At 34.9% G+C, this 18,402-nt stretch overlaps 1 protein-coding gene across 2 annotated transcripts in view; it reads right to left on the reverse strand.

The window, feature by feature from the left end:
* The window catches only part of LOC131049996 (neutral/alkaline invertase 3, chloroplastic), a 29,763-nt gene extending 12,286 nt beyond the window's left edge, over window positions 1-17,477 (reverse strand). The window contains exons 1-4 of one of the 2 annotated variants that reach the window (XM_057984118.2): window positions 16,325-17,476; window positions 15,423-15,521; window positions 10,417-10,582; window positions 9,933-10,144 (exon numbers count right to left, since the gene is read on the reverse strand). In XM_057984118.2, the coding sequence (XP_057840101.1) occupies window positions 9,933-10,144; window positions 10,417-10,582; window positions 15,423-15,521; window positions 16,325-17,047 (1,200 nt within the window). In that variant the 5' untranslated portion in view covers window positions 17,048-17,476. Of the gene's footprint in view, window positions 1-9,932; window positions 10,145-10,416; window positions 10,583-15,422; window positions 15,522-16,324 lie in introns of both variants that reach the window. The other variant, XM_059211211.1, reaches the window with a different exon arrangement.
* Between the last annotated feature and the right edge of the window lie 925 nt (window positions 17,478-18,402).

Consider the following 18,402-nt stretch of genomic DNA (forward strand, 5'->3'; position numbering starts at 1 on the left):
TTTTATCTCAGAAGTGCTCAATCTTGATTAGTAAGCTCCCTCTCAATCAGAAGGTATCTTGAGTTTCTTCTAGAGAACATATTTTTCTGAACATACGTCTGAATTTCTGACTTCAGCAAGGGACGCTTGTAGTTTAAGTTTGAGAGGACAAGTTCTTGCAATGTGGCCATAGTCGAGACTTTCAAGGAGATATCAATCTGATCTTAATCGGATCTTCCTTCAAGCGGTTAGGCTTTATAGAAGGAAACCTGGCTCTGATACCATGTTAATTTTGTGGATCAGAATTAAAATTTATCTTGTTCTATGTATTATCTATTAGTGAATCTATCACTGAATTGTTGTATAAATCTGATTGTCTTCTTTTACGTTGCAGGAGAGGAGGAGTATTTTTATTTCAATGTCCATTCTCATACATTTCATTTGGTATATGTAGTGGACTAGGTACGGTCAAGCGATACCTTGACCGGCCATGTCTTTTGGACATGGCCGATCAAGACATCACTTGATCGTGCCCCCTCACGATAATAAATGTTTGAATGAGAGACTTCTTTTATCTCTCATTTAATCATTTATCTTACCGAGGCTATCATGCATTAGCATGTTGGGGCTAACATTTGCAACCATGGTATCTTGTAGTCTGTTTTGGAGTTGCTGGAGCAAATAGTGCTCAGTACTCTTCTGCAAAAGTTTTTGTGGTTTTTATCTAAAATCTCATTTGTTGCTCCTTGGAGGGTTTGCTGATTTTTCCTCAAAATCATGGTTTCAGGCTCAATAATTCGCATGTGAGGGTTACATCAGTCATTCGGAATCAGCTACTTGGTCATTACCACTTTGCAAATCCTAGGAGGGTCTCCACAGCAATGGAGTGTTCTTGCGTTTGTGATCAAAAGACCTACAGTGTCTTCTATCATGTACTTAATTGATATAGTGACCATTAAGGGAGGGTATTAGAATAATTAATTTTTTTAGTCAGTTACCTTTTTAGTTGTTCTATTAATAGTCATTTAGTTAGTCATTTAGCTTTTTAGTTCATCTTAGTTGTCGCCTTATTTAGCATTTTAGTTCATTTAGTCTTTTAAGAGCAACTATTGCTTCTTTTATAAGAACGCATAGTTTGATTTTTAGTGTTTGGCTTTTTAGCTTTATTTAGCATTTTAAATGTTTTAGCTTCATGATAAAGCTTTAGTTTAACAATTCGTTCTTTTTAGAACATCGTCTTGTACTTTCTTTATATACGTTGTATATTCGTAATTAATATTCATCTGATATTAACAATTCGTTCTTTTTAGAACATCGTCTTGTACTTTCTTTATATACGTTGTATATTCGTAATTAATATTCATCTGATAATTCAATATCATTCAATTATTTTTCATGGTATCAGCATGGGTCGATGGAATTCTTTAGGGTGTGGAGAATTATGTAATAAAAATTCGTAAGCCCCTACCTGGAATTTATTTGAAAAAAAAAATTTGAAAAAAATTGTTGAAGTTTTTCTAGTGAGATTTTTTCAAAAAAAAATTTTTAGGTCATTCTAGTTTCAGAATTTTTGAAGAGATTTTTGAAATTTTATTCTGAAAATTTTCAAAGACCAAGTAATTTCATGGTTTTTTTTGTGCCTATGCAGGAGGGTTTTGAAAAAATTCAGTGGAATATCTAGGCAGACTTTTTGCAGGGTCGTGTTTTTGCCCATGTTTCTTCGAGTTTGCAAATCGTACTTTTCATGATCTGGGCGCGATTTCCACCAAGGGTTTTCGGCTGTGTGGTATGAGAGTAGTGCGATTTTCTTCCACGTTTTTCCTGAACCTACAATCTCTGCGACCTACATTTTTTTTCAGCAGATTTTTTCTACTACTTGCGTTTTACTTCCGCGTCGAATTTTTTGGGAGCCACGCCAATTTCAATTTTTGACGACAGGAATTATTTTTCCACATTTTTTTAGACCTACACGACAGCGACAGACGGGATTTGTTGGTTCTTGTTCTAGTAAGGTTTTATATTTCGATGGGGGACAATGATTTTGGGCAAGCTAGTGCACGACGTCTGGATTTTGCACGGTCGTGGAGATTTATTTTGGAGCCGACTTTCAGAGAAACGGCTAGGGTTTTCAACAGATATTTATGGGTTTTTAATAATTTTTTTCCTTAAAAATTTATTTTTAGATTTCATAATTTTTCCGCAAAAAATTATTTCTTGAGTTTTAAAATTTGTCCTTTAAAAAAAATTATTTGTTGGTTTTTTATAATTTTTTGCCTTTAAAAATTATTTGTATAGGTTTTACAATTTTGGCCTAAAAAATATATTTTTTGGGTTTTGATAATTTTTTAGGAAAAAATTATTTATGGTTTTATTAATTTTTTTCACAAAAATTATTTTTTGGGTTTTCTGATTTTTATCCACAAAAAATCATGGAGGGTTTCGCTTGATTTTTTCCTCAAGAATCAGGGTTTTGCCACATGATGTTTGGTGTTATGCCACGTGATGGTTTACGGTTTTCACGAGTTTTTCCTTAAAAATTGTTTGTGGGTTTTCATGATTTTTTCCTCAAAAATTGTTCATAGGGTTTACAATTTCTCCTTAAAACTTATTTGTAATTCGTGATGTTCGTGTCGGATTTTGGTTATTTGGGTTTTACCGTTTTTTCCACAAAAAAAGATGATTTGTAACCTCAAATTTCTTAGTTTTTCGATTACCTTTTTAGTTGTTCTATTAATGGTCATTTAGTTAGTCATTTATCTTTTTAGTTCATTATCTTAGTTGTCGGCTTATTTAACTTTTTAGTTCATTTAGTTTTTTAGGTGCAACTATTGCTTCTTTTATAAGAACGCATAGTTTGCTTTGTTAATTTTGTGGATCAGAATTAAAATTTATCTTCTTCTATGTATTATCTATCACTGAATTGTTGTATAAATCTGATTGTCTTCTTTAATGTTGCAGGAGAGGAGGAGCATTTTTATTTCAATGTCCATTCTCACACATTTCATTTGGTATATGTAGTGGGCTGGGTACGGTCAAGCGATGCCTTGACCGTCCAAAGGACATGGTCGATCAAGACATCACTTGATCGTGCCCCCTCACGATAATAAATGTTTGAACGAGAGACTTCATTTATCTCTCATTCAATCATTTATCTTACCGAGACTATCATGCATTAACACTCCCTCTTAGCTAGGTAAGATAAATGTAAAAGGTATTGGGAGCAATATTCATAAATCGTATGATGCTTATCTTGGGACCATAGTTTCAAGATGTGAATTGCCTCTGTGAATTGCCTCTGTCAGCGATTCTATTCACAAACTCTTGAGTGGATTGCCTCTGTCGGCGATTCTATTCACAAACTCTTGAGTGGATTGCCTCTGTCGGCGATTCTATCCATAAGCTCTTGTGTGGATTGCCTCAGTCGGCGATTCTATCCACAAGCTCGTGTGGATTGCCTCAATCGACGATTCTATCCATGAGCTCTCACGTGGATTGCCTCAGTCGGCGATTCTAACCACAAGCTCTTACGTGGATTGCCTCAGTCGGCAATTCTATCCACAAGCTCTTACGTGGATTGCCTCAGTCGGCGATTCTATCGACAAGCTTTTACGTGGATTGCCTCAGTCGGTGATTCTATCCACAATCTTGAGTTATTGTAAGATCGTCACCTTCCAATAACCTCAAAAATATAAGTGGAAATCATTTGGAAGTCGTCACTTCCTTATGATTTACACAAGGCCCATAAAATAATTATTAGTATTAATAACAATAATCAATATTTACAATTTTTACCTCAGAAGTGCTCAATCTTGATTAGTAAGCTCCCTCTCAATCACAAGGTATCTTGAGTTTCTTCTAGAGAACATATTTTTCTAAACATACGTCTGAATTTCTGACTTCAGCAAGGGACGCTTGTAGTTTAAGTTTGAGAGGACAAGTTCTTGCAATGTGGCCATATTCGAGACTTTCAAGGAGATATCAATCTGATCTTAAGCGGATCTTCCTTCAAGCGGTTAGGCTTTATAGAAGGAAACCTGGCTCTAATACCATGTTAATTTTGTGGATCAAAATTAAAATTTATCTTCTTCTATGTATTATCTATCACTGAATTGTTGTAAAAATCTGATTGTCTTCTTTTATGTTGCAAGAGAGGAGGAGCATTTTTATTTCAATGTCCATTCTCACACATTTCATTTGGTATATGTAGTGGGTTGGGTACGGTCAAGCGATGCCTTGACCGGCCATGTCTTTTGGACATAGCCGATCAAGACATCACTTGATCGTGTCCCCTCACAATAATAAATGTTTGAATGAGAGACTTCATTTATCTCTCATTCAATCATTTATCTTACCGAGGCTATCATGTATTAACATGCTTTTTAGTGTTTTAAACGTTTTAGCTTCATGTTGAAGCTTTAGTTTAACGGTTCGTTCTTTTTAGAACACCGTCTTGTATTTTCTTTATCTACATGTATATTCATAATTAATATTCATCCTATTATTCAATATCATTCAATTATTTTTCATTGACGAAAGCTACAAGCGAGAAGCTTCTATGAAACGTTGGTGCAAACAAACACACTCAATCTAATCCAGAAGCAATAATACTTGAACAATTATGGATTGTGAAACACTCATATCTTTAAGAATTGATTTGCTTAACTTCATCCACTCCATTAAGAGGAATAGGCTTACCTCTAGGATGGCAAAGAAGCATGTGGTTGTACATCATGTCTTGCATCCCATTGACTACAACACACTCACGTACAAAGAAAGTCTGGCATCCCAATGGAATGTAGAGCTAAAGGAGCTAGCACAAGTTGATGATGATGTTACACAGACAAGTTTGGTTAGTATTGGTCTAGAGAAGCTTGAGCATGTGGAGTCCCAATAGTTCTAGTGATGAGGAGTGTGGGAATGATTAGAGGCATCACTGCATGCCATTTTGTCATCTTGGATATATTTGTAATCATCATATGAAATTTTGAATATAATATAAAATCTGAATTCAACATTTTCATTGTTAATGTTCACTTTAAAGTTCAAATGCTCAATGTGATCATTGCAATGTGTTTAACTTAAGTATTTAGTATTTAGTAGTCTACTTTGTTGAAATAATAGCTAGTTTGGATCAAATATAAGTATTTCTTGTATTGGGCTGGACCCAAACGCATTATGTAACTTGTAACCATTAAGGATGTTGATATGTGTATGTAACTTGCAACTATGAAAATTGGGCATGACCCATAATGTAACTTGTGGGTGACTAATTGGCCTATCGGCCTTAGTCACATTAAATGTGCAAAATTAAATATAGCTTGTAATTTGGTTTGGCCCTATAATGGGCGATGTAACTTGTGGATAGGGCTAACCCTATATTGAACATTGTAACTTGTAAATGCAATGGGGCTGACCCTATATTGGGCGCCAAGTTTAGGTCATCATATTATTATTAATTGATTATCCTTGTGAGCCGACCTAGGATGAATTAGGTGGCTAAGATCACATATATATATACAAGGTTCATTCATTCATCATTACACAATGGAAGACATCGAATTACGTCCTTGATCAGCAGCGAAATTATCCAGTCAGCGAATATAACTACAAGGACAGCAAATTGCATCATAAAGATCAGCGAACTAATTCTGGAGCACCGATTATCATTCATGGTCAGCAAATTGACTCCTTCATCAGTGAATGGTCCTATGATCAGCAGCAGCAAATCATCTTCAGTCAAGTATATTGCAGATAAGTTCATCATACTGTTGTGTATATGCTGATGTTCATATTGCTTCAAGTGTTGAAGTAAACTTGTAAAGTCACATATTGATTATTGCCTAATATAAACTGAGATTAATTGCTGGGTTTTTCACCTCCAAGAGGGAGGTTTTCCCAGGGTACTCTTGTGTTCTGTGTGTTCATTGTGTTATTTCTGATTATTGCTATCAATCTGATCTAAAATTAACATACTTGGTATACTAAAGTTTCATTTTTAATTCTTATTCCTTATACATCTTTTTATAACTAATTTTTCAAGTACTAAATGAATATCTGTGCTGCCCCCCACCATCTGTCATCTTGCCATCTCCCACTCTTAGGCCTATTGTCCCCCCATCCCCTTGTCCATGGAACTACGGTGAAAGTAAAGAGCAAAAGTTGCAATGACAGAACTAGAGGTGTTTTGTAGAAGCAAATGAAGAGATAGTTATTTTTGTTAAAATTTATTGTAAAGATTTGAGTGCAGATGAAGATAATTTTTGGCAGAGGTGAAAAATTTATGGTGGGCTAAATCCCACAAAAAGAGGAAAAAGATTGTGGAGGAGAAAAATGAAGAGAAAGAGGTCAGTTTTATGGTGGACAAAAGTCCACAAGAGGAGTAAAAGATGAAGTGTAATGTCCACTTTTTGTAAATGCCCTAGTTTTTGCCCTCAAATCACAATCCCAAGTAAGAAATGAAATAGAGATATCATTTACCAATTAGATCCTGATTAAGACCCCTCAATCATGTATGATATAAAATTGATCTTTCCTACTAGGGTTAGGAACATTATCTTAATCATCATTGTAAATTAAATAATGTGCATGTGGGATTCAATAACACTTCCCCTACAACCTATCCTCATTATGGAGTCCCCTGGAACATCATATAAGGCACCTTGAGCTTATTCTTTTCCATCAAGCCTAAGAGCACGGAATGACACCCACCATTTGGCCTCTTGGCCCCACCTAAGGTTGCTCTACTCGAATGGAACTTTGTGCTACTTGCATCCCTTATATGTATTCTATTCTACCTTCCATAATGAGATGGTTGGTTGGATGAAGTGTTAAGGAATCTACTATATAATTTATTATTCCCAATATCATAATGGCATTGATAGAAATATATAAATATATATTAACAATAATATGTTAGTTACATCCATTCCTACGTGGAAGACAAAATAGCTAATCAGTAAGAACATAGTCTTAGCATTATGCATCAGACTCAATCACTTATATAATGCACAGAAACTGTATGCTGAATATTATTCATTTATTCAGATTCCTACTTAATCGATTGCTCTTGATCTGTTGTTCGATTGCTTCTTTGATCAGATAAGTAAATGCCTTTTTAATCTGATCCATGCCTTTCCCTCCCCAACTGAAGTTCCGGCCTATATAGCCCTCAAAGAGGGTATAGAGTCACAACATTTGCTAATAGTATCTTTTCTCATAAAAGATGTGTCTTTTACAAAATAACCATTGGCCCTTCACTAATTGCAGCTGATGGAAATTAAGCAGGTTTGGTTTAGATATTATTCCTTATGTTCTAAACATTGCTGCTTGGACAAAATCTTACTTGTTATCTCCCCTTACACATCTACAAACTTAGATAGCATAATTGCTTTCTTGGTAATCTGGAATTATAGAAAATCGTGCAGTCTTATAAATAAGACAATTTTCTGGGCAATGATATTATATTTATATATATTCTTGAATTTTATTTATTTCTGATTTCATTGATATGTTAATGAATATTATTATTATATTTTATTTGACTAAATTCGTTGTGACATGATCGGAGGCATGACGAACAAATTTGGTAGAGGTATGATTTGTTCCAGCTAAATGTTGGAAGAAACAAAGGGGAAAATCTTCTGAGGTGTTTGATTCCAGCTAGGTGTTGAAAGAAGCGAAGGAGAAAATCATGGTACACAAAGCATTTTCTAGAGGGATTTACAATGAGTCAAATCCAAGAAGATTAATCCTTGCAAAATTTTATGCAAATTTTCTAAGAATGCTTATGAAATTGTGTTTCTCTCCAGCTAAATGTTGGAAGAAACAAAGGGGAAAATCTTCTGAGGTGTTTGATTCCAGCTAGGTGTTGAAAGAAGCGAAGGAGAAAATCATGGTACACAAAGCATTTTCTAGAGGGATTTACAATGAGTCAAATCCAAGAAGATTAATCCTTGCAAAATTTTATGCAAATTTTCTAAGAATGCTTATGAAATTGTGTTTCTCTCCAGCTAAATGTTGGAAGAAACAAAGGGGAAAATCTTCTGAGGTGTTTGATTCCAGCTAGGTGTTGAAAGAAGCGAAGGAGAAAATCATGGTACACAAAGCATTTTCTAGAGGGACTTACAATGAGTCAAATCCAAGAAGATTAATCCTTGCAAAATTTTATGCAAATTTTCTAAGAATGCTTATGAAATTGTGTTTCTTGAGAGATTGGACATCTCACCAATATGCAATGTTGCTAATATATATTTGTATCATGCAGTTGAGGATGTTTCTAGTAGCACATCATTACTACATGGCCCTAATTGTAAGCAAAAAAATATTGTATATTTTAGATGTGTTTAGGAAAGAGAACCAAGAGAAAAGAGTACAAAGAATGTCCAGTCAAATAAAAAGGGAAGGGACCAAAAGAGGATACATAGATTTCTGAAGAGAATGTAGCCCAACTTGGATGGCCAAAGCAATCTTCTTCACTTCCTTAATATTAAGCACTCAAAATTTTTGTTAACTAAGGTATCTAACGTAGAAGCATCTCAAGGTTCAAGCAATCTTGCATCACCCAAAAATGTCTTTTATAACATTTATTTGTCTTTTGAGCTTTTTTTTCTTTCTTGTCAGAAATGACTTATAATTACCAAAGGTTTATTTTCTACCCACAATCCTAAAGCTGTTCACACAGAGTTATGGTCAAATTTTCTCCCATGCGGAACCACACTTTAGACATGGGACCTCAAAAATATAATCAGATCATCTTAAGGGGACCTTGAACATGTCCACATATCCAAATTTGTATTTCATTTCGTCATTGTAAGATATGGCATGTTCTAATTGTAAAAGGGAGACCTAGTTGGGACTGTGAGCTAATAATTTTAGAATTTCACACCAAATTGTTAAACAATCTGACAATTATTGGTCCTAGAAAGATCTATATGGCAGAATAACATATCTGCAGCTGGCATCATCTCACTACATCAAAGTATCCCTATACAAGAATGGCAAATCAATTGTATGAACTATGAGGCAGCAAAGAGAGCAGAAGAGAAAACAAATTGAAGATTAGGCTTCAGAAAGGCCTATGAATCTTGGCTTGTGTTTATTTTGAATAATCCTATTTTACACATATCTGTTGTAACTTCTATCATTTATATACAGATCTGTTGTAATTTATTTGCCATTTTCTTGTTCATTCTTTTCCTATGAATTAAGATTATGTTGTATAGTCTTGCATTGGGTCAGGGTGTGGGGCCAGGTCTGGACCAGCCTTGGGTGCGTCGCGGGTTCGAATGGTGGCCTTGGGTGCATCGCGTAGTTTCTGTATTCCATTTCTGATAAATATGTTCTGTTTCGCTTATCTCTGTGCCATATTATTATATGGAAATGTTCCATTTTGCTAAGTTTTTGTATTCCATATTCTGGCATTTCAAATACAAATAATATTATCTCCAATCCCTTCACTTATCAAATTATTCTTAAATTCTATGTGCTATTTCTGTATTCGCTTATCTTTAATAATATTTAGTAAAATTGATTATTTATTTATTTATTTATTTTAATTTTTTTAAATTCATATATAATATTTTTATAAATAAAATAATATATTAATATTATTATATAAATTATAATAATATAATATATAAATAATAATATTATACATACACACACACACACACACACACACATATACACATACTCGTACCTGAGGAAAAAGAAATTGCTGTGCTCGTGAATCCATATCTGTACCCATACCCATACACGAATGGGTAACTTAGGATTTCAATTTATGTGTCCATGCTGCATAAATAGATTGTCATCCACTAGACCCTCTTACCATGACTCCATCAAAAACTTATGATATTTTTGTAGAGCAAAAACATGTTCACTCACACATGTATGCAGGCACTAAAACAGGAAAGAAAGTAATCTAGAGAGAAAAAAAAAAATGGATTGCATACTTGAATCTCCAAAGGATGACCATGGATTCCCATTCGACGATCAATCATGCATGATCCATCTGTAACTAATAAGGTAGGAAACATATCAAACCCATCAGCAAGACACAGCTTCAAAATCATTTTGATTCCTGTTTGGACATCTGTCCTCTCCTGAACAGAAAGATCTCCTGAAGACTTGACATATGCTCTGAGAAGAATAATCCACCACAATCCTGAAAATCTCATGGTACATTACAGAACCTCATCAGTGGAAATGTAAATACAATTAACCATCTTATGTGTCTTCTGCTAGGTAATAGATAAATTTACAAACCATTAAATATGGAATAAAATTTAAAACTACTCACCACATCCAAAAAGAAATGCAATGGAAATTTAAGTATGCCGGAAAATGAAAAAATGTATAAAAGATGCAATCTAATGAGTGATTTCAATCTTGAATTTTTTTGGAGAGAAATGCAAATTTGCAGCTCTTAATGCATACCAGAGTCCACAGGGGCAACACGGCCTATTGCCGCTTCTCCAAAGTCAGGATCCAGTATATCTTCAGTGGCAGTGTCATCCCCATCGCGGGGTACAGTACGCACTTTGAAGCTTGCTGGCATCAAACCCTGTCCGGGGCTATGGCAGTCCATTGTTTTCTCCCAACTCTGCAAAGTGATAATCAGATACAGGTAAATAAGAATTAAAAAGATCCTAAAGTAGCATATCAACACAAAGACATACAAAAAATCAAAGATAATGTTATAAATACAAGGTAGTAAACCCATTACCGACCAATATGCAGTTAAATGACACAAAGGATAACCCTACCTTATAATGGCTTGATCAAAAGAGACAAAACTGAAAGCAAGACCAGACAATCCTAATAGGAACCATCTCAAATAATACTAATAAAAACAACTGTTAATAGATGTAGTTGCAAATTTCTTGCAGATATATTATATGGAAATGTACTTAATGTTATCATAGGGGCAATACAAATGGAATCCACAACCATCTGAAAGATTGAGTTGGTTTCTATGTCATGAATCCTCCTACTTGAATGCAATGTATTTCTTATTTAAGACATCTAAATCTGTGGCTCCATGGTTCCTAATAGAGAAATAACTGCCTAATGATAGATTAACTGTTAACCCTTAAGGAACAGCGTATCAAAAGAAATCACACCCAATTCAAAATTTGGCTCTGTATAATTGCCAGTTGATTCCCAGGCCTAGGACTTGTGTTGCAGTTTTAAAGTAAACAATAGCATAGATCCTCATATTAGGTGTTTAGGAATACCAAGCTCTTTTGAAATGCATACAAAACTTCACATCATAAATGAAACAATTCTTCATAGTATAAAAGCATGAATATGTGAGAATTGAACAACTGAAGTCCAACCATTGCTTATGCTGAAGAAATCAACCAAAGCATGAAGATCACCATCAAGACTTGATGAACATCTTCAAGGTCTTTTCAAAGTGCATTAGACTCAATTATGTGTGAGTATTGATCCAGAAGTATAAAGAGGGTTGATAGGCCTGGTGTAAATTAGTAAATAAGGATTAAAAACGTATAATAGATGGGCATATTAACAGAAAGAACAAAATTTCTAGCAAGTTTCAACTAACCTACTATTGTGTTTAGAAGGCAGTACTATAGAATGAACATATATTTTAACAATTTCAAAAGCTTTAACAGACATCCCAAGATTTTCCAGAAAAGAATTCATTGGTCCAAAATTTCTTCTTAGTGGATGATGTGAATGATATATAAGTTTGGAACAATCGAAATAACATGAAAAGAAAAAATATTTGAAAAATATAATCTCTAATCTCTTATTTGCATTCTTCCTCAATTCTTGATACTGATCTTCATGCTTTGGTCTATTTCGTCAGCTTAAGTAGTGATGCATCCAGAGCCTCGAAACAGGGCAAAGATCTGAGAAAAGTTGAGATATAAGCTTTTGGAATCACCTCCAATGAATTGTGTGAATTATACAAAATCCTATGTCAGAAAAGGGATGACAAATGTATATGTTGGTTCATAGTTTTAAGGATCAAAGGATTTAAAAAAAGAAACAAAAAAATGAATTAAACCAACTTGTAGCAGCTGCAAATATTTGTTAATTTGCACAAGAATAGAACAAGATACCAAGTTGAAAAATAAATTGTATAAAGTATTTTGTGAACTCTTCTGTGCTGCAACATCACTATCATTCCATAATGCATAGCTTTGGACTTGGTTCTTATTATCTGTGCAATTGAGAGTACATTATATTTAATTCTCGTTTTATGTTATGTTTTTTTGTTTAAATTTGTACTTACATCACTACAATTGCACAAAAGACTTCTCTCATACAAATTTGAAAAGCTTGTAACTTAATTATTTTAGCTCTAAATTCTGCAAATTAGCCTAGATGTTATCCTAGACTGCAATTTAGTATGTCCTTGGAAAATACACCAAAAAACAAGCTAGAAACTATTCCTCCTTCCTTATCCAATTCCCAACTACCTCAATATCTAGGCAAACGAGATGTTTTGTACTAGCTTGATCTCATTTCCCTTCATTATGCTTGTTATTGTGTGAGCTTTGAGATTTGTCAAGACTTAATGATGTCAGCAACTATATGTATAGTGTTAAGATTAAACGTGAGAAGATTTGTCAATGGGATCTGCTCCCATCTTCATTGCATCTTTGATCATAGCTGATTTATGAACCCAAAGTTCATTCTGAATTCCTACATCAAGCCAATGATTTTCCAGCTGCTGAAATGAGTTTAGGTTGCAAGTACTTGTTGAAACCTTCATATGTTGTGAGTTAAACTAAAGTCATCAAACATTCAGATGTTCTGAGTTATGTCAGTTGTGTAGAATTTGAGACGCTTTCCTTGTTTTATGCTTTGTTTGAGAACTGATTGGAGAAAGGTGATTTTCTCTAGGGCTAGTTGTGACCAAAGGCTTCATCCTGTGATTTCAAATAAAATTGCATTCAATGGTTCTCCTTTCCATCAGCAAACATATAAGCAAGTAGATACACAAATTTGCTTCAACCGTCAAAAACAACATTCTATTGCTGATACATTTGAACCTAAAAAGCAAATTCACTTCAAAAAACTAGACTTTAGTCTGAACAGGGTAAAAGATAGAGAGGAGTTTTCTTAGTGACAAAATCACCAGATACAACAAGGTGGCAATTGCATGTGTCATAGTGGTTTTGCATTTGTCATGATGATTTTGCACCTGTTATGGCTGGTTTGCATCTGTCATGATGAAAATTTTGTTTTGACAGATTGACAGGTTTGCTTGTTTCAAAATTAAAAGGATGTTAATGGCAGAAGGAATGTCTTTCCATATTCCAATACATCTAGGAGATCTTTACCACACAAAAGGGCACTTCCAATTATCTATTTGTAAGAAGCATAGTTTCAATTATAAACATAGGAATGTGAGAGAAGAGCTAGCAAGTTCAGTTGATCATAGAAGCAAACCCTAGTTTGGTGCAAGGCTGAAGAGTGAGTATACCAATAAGAAGATTAGAATTACTAATTTATTATTATACATGCTTTATTAAGAGCTCATTGTATCTACTTTTGACCAAAGGAAGAGGAAGAAGTTGAACATTTGTCAATTCGAAATGGTTTTTCCCACACTGGGGTTTCCAGGTTGAAATATTGTGTTATGTTATTTATGGTTGATGTTTCTTATTGTTCATTTGTTTAATTTCCATCAACCAAAGAACACTAATTCCGCCACATTGCACATTTAATACTTTGTCAATTTGAAGTTATTCAATAGGAGAGCATATAAATCCGTAAATTTCTGATGAGAGTTGAATCTTGGGAGATTACATATCATATTTGCTTACTCGTATCGAAAGATAATAATGATTTTTCCTTTCTTTTGCCAAAGCTATCACTGCAAAAATGATATCGCAGACGTTCTTCCAGGCCAACTTCTCAAAATGCAACTCCCTCAACACTGCTCCAACTTGCTATTGTGAACATTTGTGGAAACCCCTCAAAGATTACAATCTTGGGGTACAAGAATGGTTTCAATTAGATGCCTCAACAGATAGAACATTGCACTGATAGATGAGATATTTTTCTTCAAAAAAAATAATGATTTGCTAAAACCTTCCCCTGATTACCCAGATTGTCATTCTTGAAGCCCCTTGCAGTGACGTTTTTATGTGTTAATAAGAATAAAGTAGATTCAAAGTGTTGATGAAGGCAAATGATCAAAATATTCAAAACTTAACATAAAATGGTAGAGTTAAAAAGGCATAGTTATTTCAGGGGAGCAATCTCGAGATACAAGGAATCGAGCAACCAAATTCCATAACTGATGATTGAGAATGAAAACTGCGCCCCCTTTATATAGAGATATAAAAGGGTTGGTATGCAACCTTAGAATCCTTAATAGCAGACTAAAAATAGAAAATAGAGAAACTAATAATAGACTACTCACACATGACACACCATATGTCAGCCACTCCATAACCCAATCATAGATAATTACACATACAAAATTGGAAATTATATAGAGCATATGCCAAATCAAATGAAAAAAGTTCAACAAGCACACACTCAAACCCTTAATATAGATGTCCTTAAGAATGCAGCCACCAAAAAACTCACAGCTCCACTTGATTCTCTTTAAATTATTGAATGCCAAATAGTTTTTGCAACCTAGCCCAAAAACATAAATGGCCACTGCAAGGGAGCAATTTTGTGGCTTGATACCACATTGTAACTAAAGTATGAACACTGATAGAAATAGATAGTCTCTACTCAATGTCAAAAGAGAGAGCAATACAGAATGTAAGTGTATATCCCTAACATAGTAACAAGACTCAACCAAACCTCTAGAGTTTTGCAGCAGACTCAAATTTTCTGAGGCTTAACCTGCCAATGTCAGGCTGACATGTTGTCTATGACCGCTGCCCTCATTTTTGTCACATATCTAATGTTTGACAAAGTACAAGAATTTACCATTAATACTTGTAAATTTTGGCAAGACCACAAACTTAAAAAAATTTCTGAATGTTATAAATTAAGGTAATTTATATATAAGCTAAATGATGCCTTTGGGAAATTTGTTGATTCAAGAATCTACATTTACATATATCATAAATAGGATCCGGAAGAATATCCAAATCAATCCACATTGATCTGGATTAACTGCCTGTAGACCTGTCAAAATAAATAGGGCTTTCTTTCTTTATAATATGTATCTACTATATAAATCCGCGTGCCTATAGAGATACATTTCGATCCTACTGATCTAATGAAGAGAGTTTTTCACAATCAATAACTTTAGAACCAATTCCATGTGCTGGTACGCACACGTGCACGCCTGTGTGTGTGTCCATGAGAGAGAAGAGGAGGCAGCGTTTTTACAGTAACAAACACTCGTTTAAAAATGCTCAATAAAATTTTGACATCTAAATAATAATCATTTAGCAGATAAAAACACCATACTACTTAATGAAGTTTATAGGTACCTGCAACTGCAAAGTATGAAGAATAAAATTCCGCACGATGTCATACTCTCCTTTCAGCAAGAAAGCAATTCCCGAAGGTATAAAATCCCGAATGAAAACCTGATCATAAGTTCCATTGAATTATATGTTTATAGATTCATGCAAAAACGTATGACCCGAAACGTAGCTAAATAAAAGCATACACGCAAAGTGAGTGTCACCTAGATGCATTGACTGCCAAATGGACCATTCAAACTAATCAGAAGAGAAATTATTGTGAACCACGGTGATGAGTCACGAAGATTGACTTAATTATACATTATGACGCACTGCAGAAACACCAAATACATGTAACGAGTAACCGATTTGCTACAAGGTCATTACATAATGATCAACTGCAGATGCACCAAATACATAAAATGCAAATGGTTGATACCCCAAAATGATAATCCAAAAAGATCCACTGGTTGATACGCAAAAATGATATTCCAAAATGATGCACTGTCAAAAATCAAATGCATGTTGATTCCAGAAAAATGATATTAAGTAATGGCACACTACGAAAAACACCAAATACACAATACAGAAAAATGATATTACATAAGGAAGCACTGTGGTAAAACCCAATGAATAAAAACTCAAGCAGTTGCATCCAGAAAACATGATATTGTGTGATCACATAGCATGGAAACACCAAATACATAAAACACAAGCAGTTGAGTTTACATGATGCACGCCACGGAAACACCAAATGCATAACACACAAAAACGAATTACACATCGATGTACCATGGAAACATCAAATGAATAAAAACACAAGCAATTGATTAACAAAACTGATATTATTTTACGATGCACTGCGGAAACACCAAATACAGAAAAACACATATATGCACATTTATATCCGGAAGAAATTCACACACCTGATCATAGTTTAATGTGTCAGGATCAAGGGGATCGTTTGCGGCAATTGTCCCAATGGGGCTTCCGCAATAATTCACCACAGCTGCCCTGAGAAGTGTCCACGCTTCGCTCTCAAAAGACCCGTCCTCCTCATACGACCCTGCCCCGGCTCTCAGGAGGTCCCGCGCTTGTTTTTCCAAATAGCTATCCTCATGTGAAGCTGTCCTAGACTTCCTCTCCACCTGCTCTGTTAAATTCCTGCTATCCTCATGTGACGCTGCCCTAGACTTCCTCTCCACCTGCTCTGTTGAATTCCTGCTATCCTCATGTGAAGCTGCCCTAGACTTCCTCTCCACCTGCTCTGTTAAAGTCCTGCTATCCTCCTGTGACGCTGCCCTTGATTTCCTCTCAACCTGCTCTGTTGAAGCCTTGTTATCCTCATGTGACCCGGCCTTGGACTTCCTCTCTACTGGTTCTGTTAAAACCCTCTCCGCGACAATATTTTTGGAATTTAGATTAAACACCTCAGCCACATCAGTAGCAGCCCCGTTGCCGTCCTTGCCTAGGATTTCCTGAATTCGGCTGGTTTGCTGGCAGCGGACATAGCAGCTCCGCCGTTTTGACGGCACTGGGCGTGCACAAGATAATAGAATCTTCCCATTTTTGACTTTGATGTCTCCCAGGGAAATCGAACACGCGACCTCAGAAATCCTCGAGACACAAATGGATAAAATTTGGCTCATTGTATCCGATTTCTGTAACACCTCTGCGTCCACCTCATTTGAAATTGGATCAGAACTTAAACCGATTCAATTATTCCATCGATGTTCGGAATCTGAAGCTGCGAAGGACGATTCCCTTTTCAGATGTTAAAAAGGTTGGGTAGTTATCCAAATACTAGAAACATGCAGAAGATCCTTTGTGGAGGAGGTGGATCGCTTTAGACTTTACTGGAACAAATTTCATGACGTACTTACAGAACAATGAGATTAAATACAAACACGTTGCAGGGACATGTGGACTCCACGTCACGCAGGGAAAGCAAAAGCTTTTTGCAATTAAAATCAATCATTCATTCATTCGAGGTCTCTGAGACTGAACTAGTCTATTGCTTGCAAGTTACCGTCATTTGTTGTCTCGCAGAGAGAGAGAGAGATGGATTTCAATTACGTTCACGACAGCCACAAGAATTTTAAAAACCTAAGAAATTCTATTATAAAAAATTTAACAACAAATGAATTATGTTGGATGTGTAGTTAGTGAAAGTGCCATTCGGATTAGTTAGTTGTTATAGTCAAAGTCCATTATCTTTAGAAAAATCAATCTTTGTAAGTTTTCAAATAATTTTATGTTGTTTTTTGATATGTTCGTATTAGAAAATGAATTTAAAGAGAATGATGTTTCTAGATTCAATTGTGTTAAATTTCTTTTGCGTCAATGTTTCAGATGACTTTCTATGATCTGTTGTTAGGAATGTGATCCAAAATGAAAAAATATCAAACACGATTGATCTAGAAACAACATTCTCTTTATATGATAGAATGTGGAAATCTCTTAGCATTGAATGAATTTAAGTTTATGAAAAAAAAAAAAAAAATTGGTTTGGAGTTATAGATTAAGGGTAATCATTTTCTCAAATTCACCTAAAGTATGATCTCATCATCATCCCTTATTTATTGTATTTCTATGGGATTTGAATCTAGGTGGATGGTGCAATCCAGGTACATAGGATCATCCTTATTAGTTGTGCTCTACCTATTGAAGAACAACCCTTTTGGTCTTACTATTACTTTTCATTTTAATGTAAGGGAGAAAAGTGTATGTCTTCTTAGTGTGAAACATGGGGATCCTAACATGTCCCACCTTCATAAAGCGTTTACCCTCAAGGAATGATTTGTGGAAAAGTTATTGATGTCGAAAAGGTTCCCTAGTGGTGCATGTAAGGAAACTTGCAGACAACTTTATGGCAATTTCCACATAACCCAATTTAGATCTCAACAAAATAATCTCATAGAATCCACATGCAAAGAATAAACAACATACCCATCAATGATGGCACAAGATATACCTTGGGAAAACCCTCATGAGGGAAAAACCC

Source organism: Cryptomeria japonica, chromosome 9 (assembly GCF_030272615.1).
Source record: "Cryptomeria japonica chromosome 9, Sugi_1.0, whole genome shotgun sequence".
Classification (NCBI taxonomy): domain Eukaryota; kingdom Viridiplantae; phylum Streptophyta; class Pinopsida; order Cupressales; family Cupressaceae; genus Cryptomeria; species Cryptomeria japonica.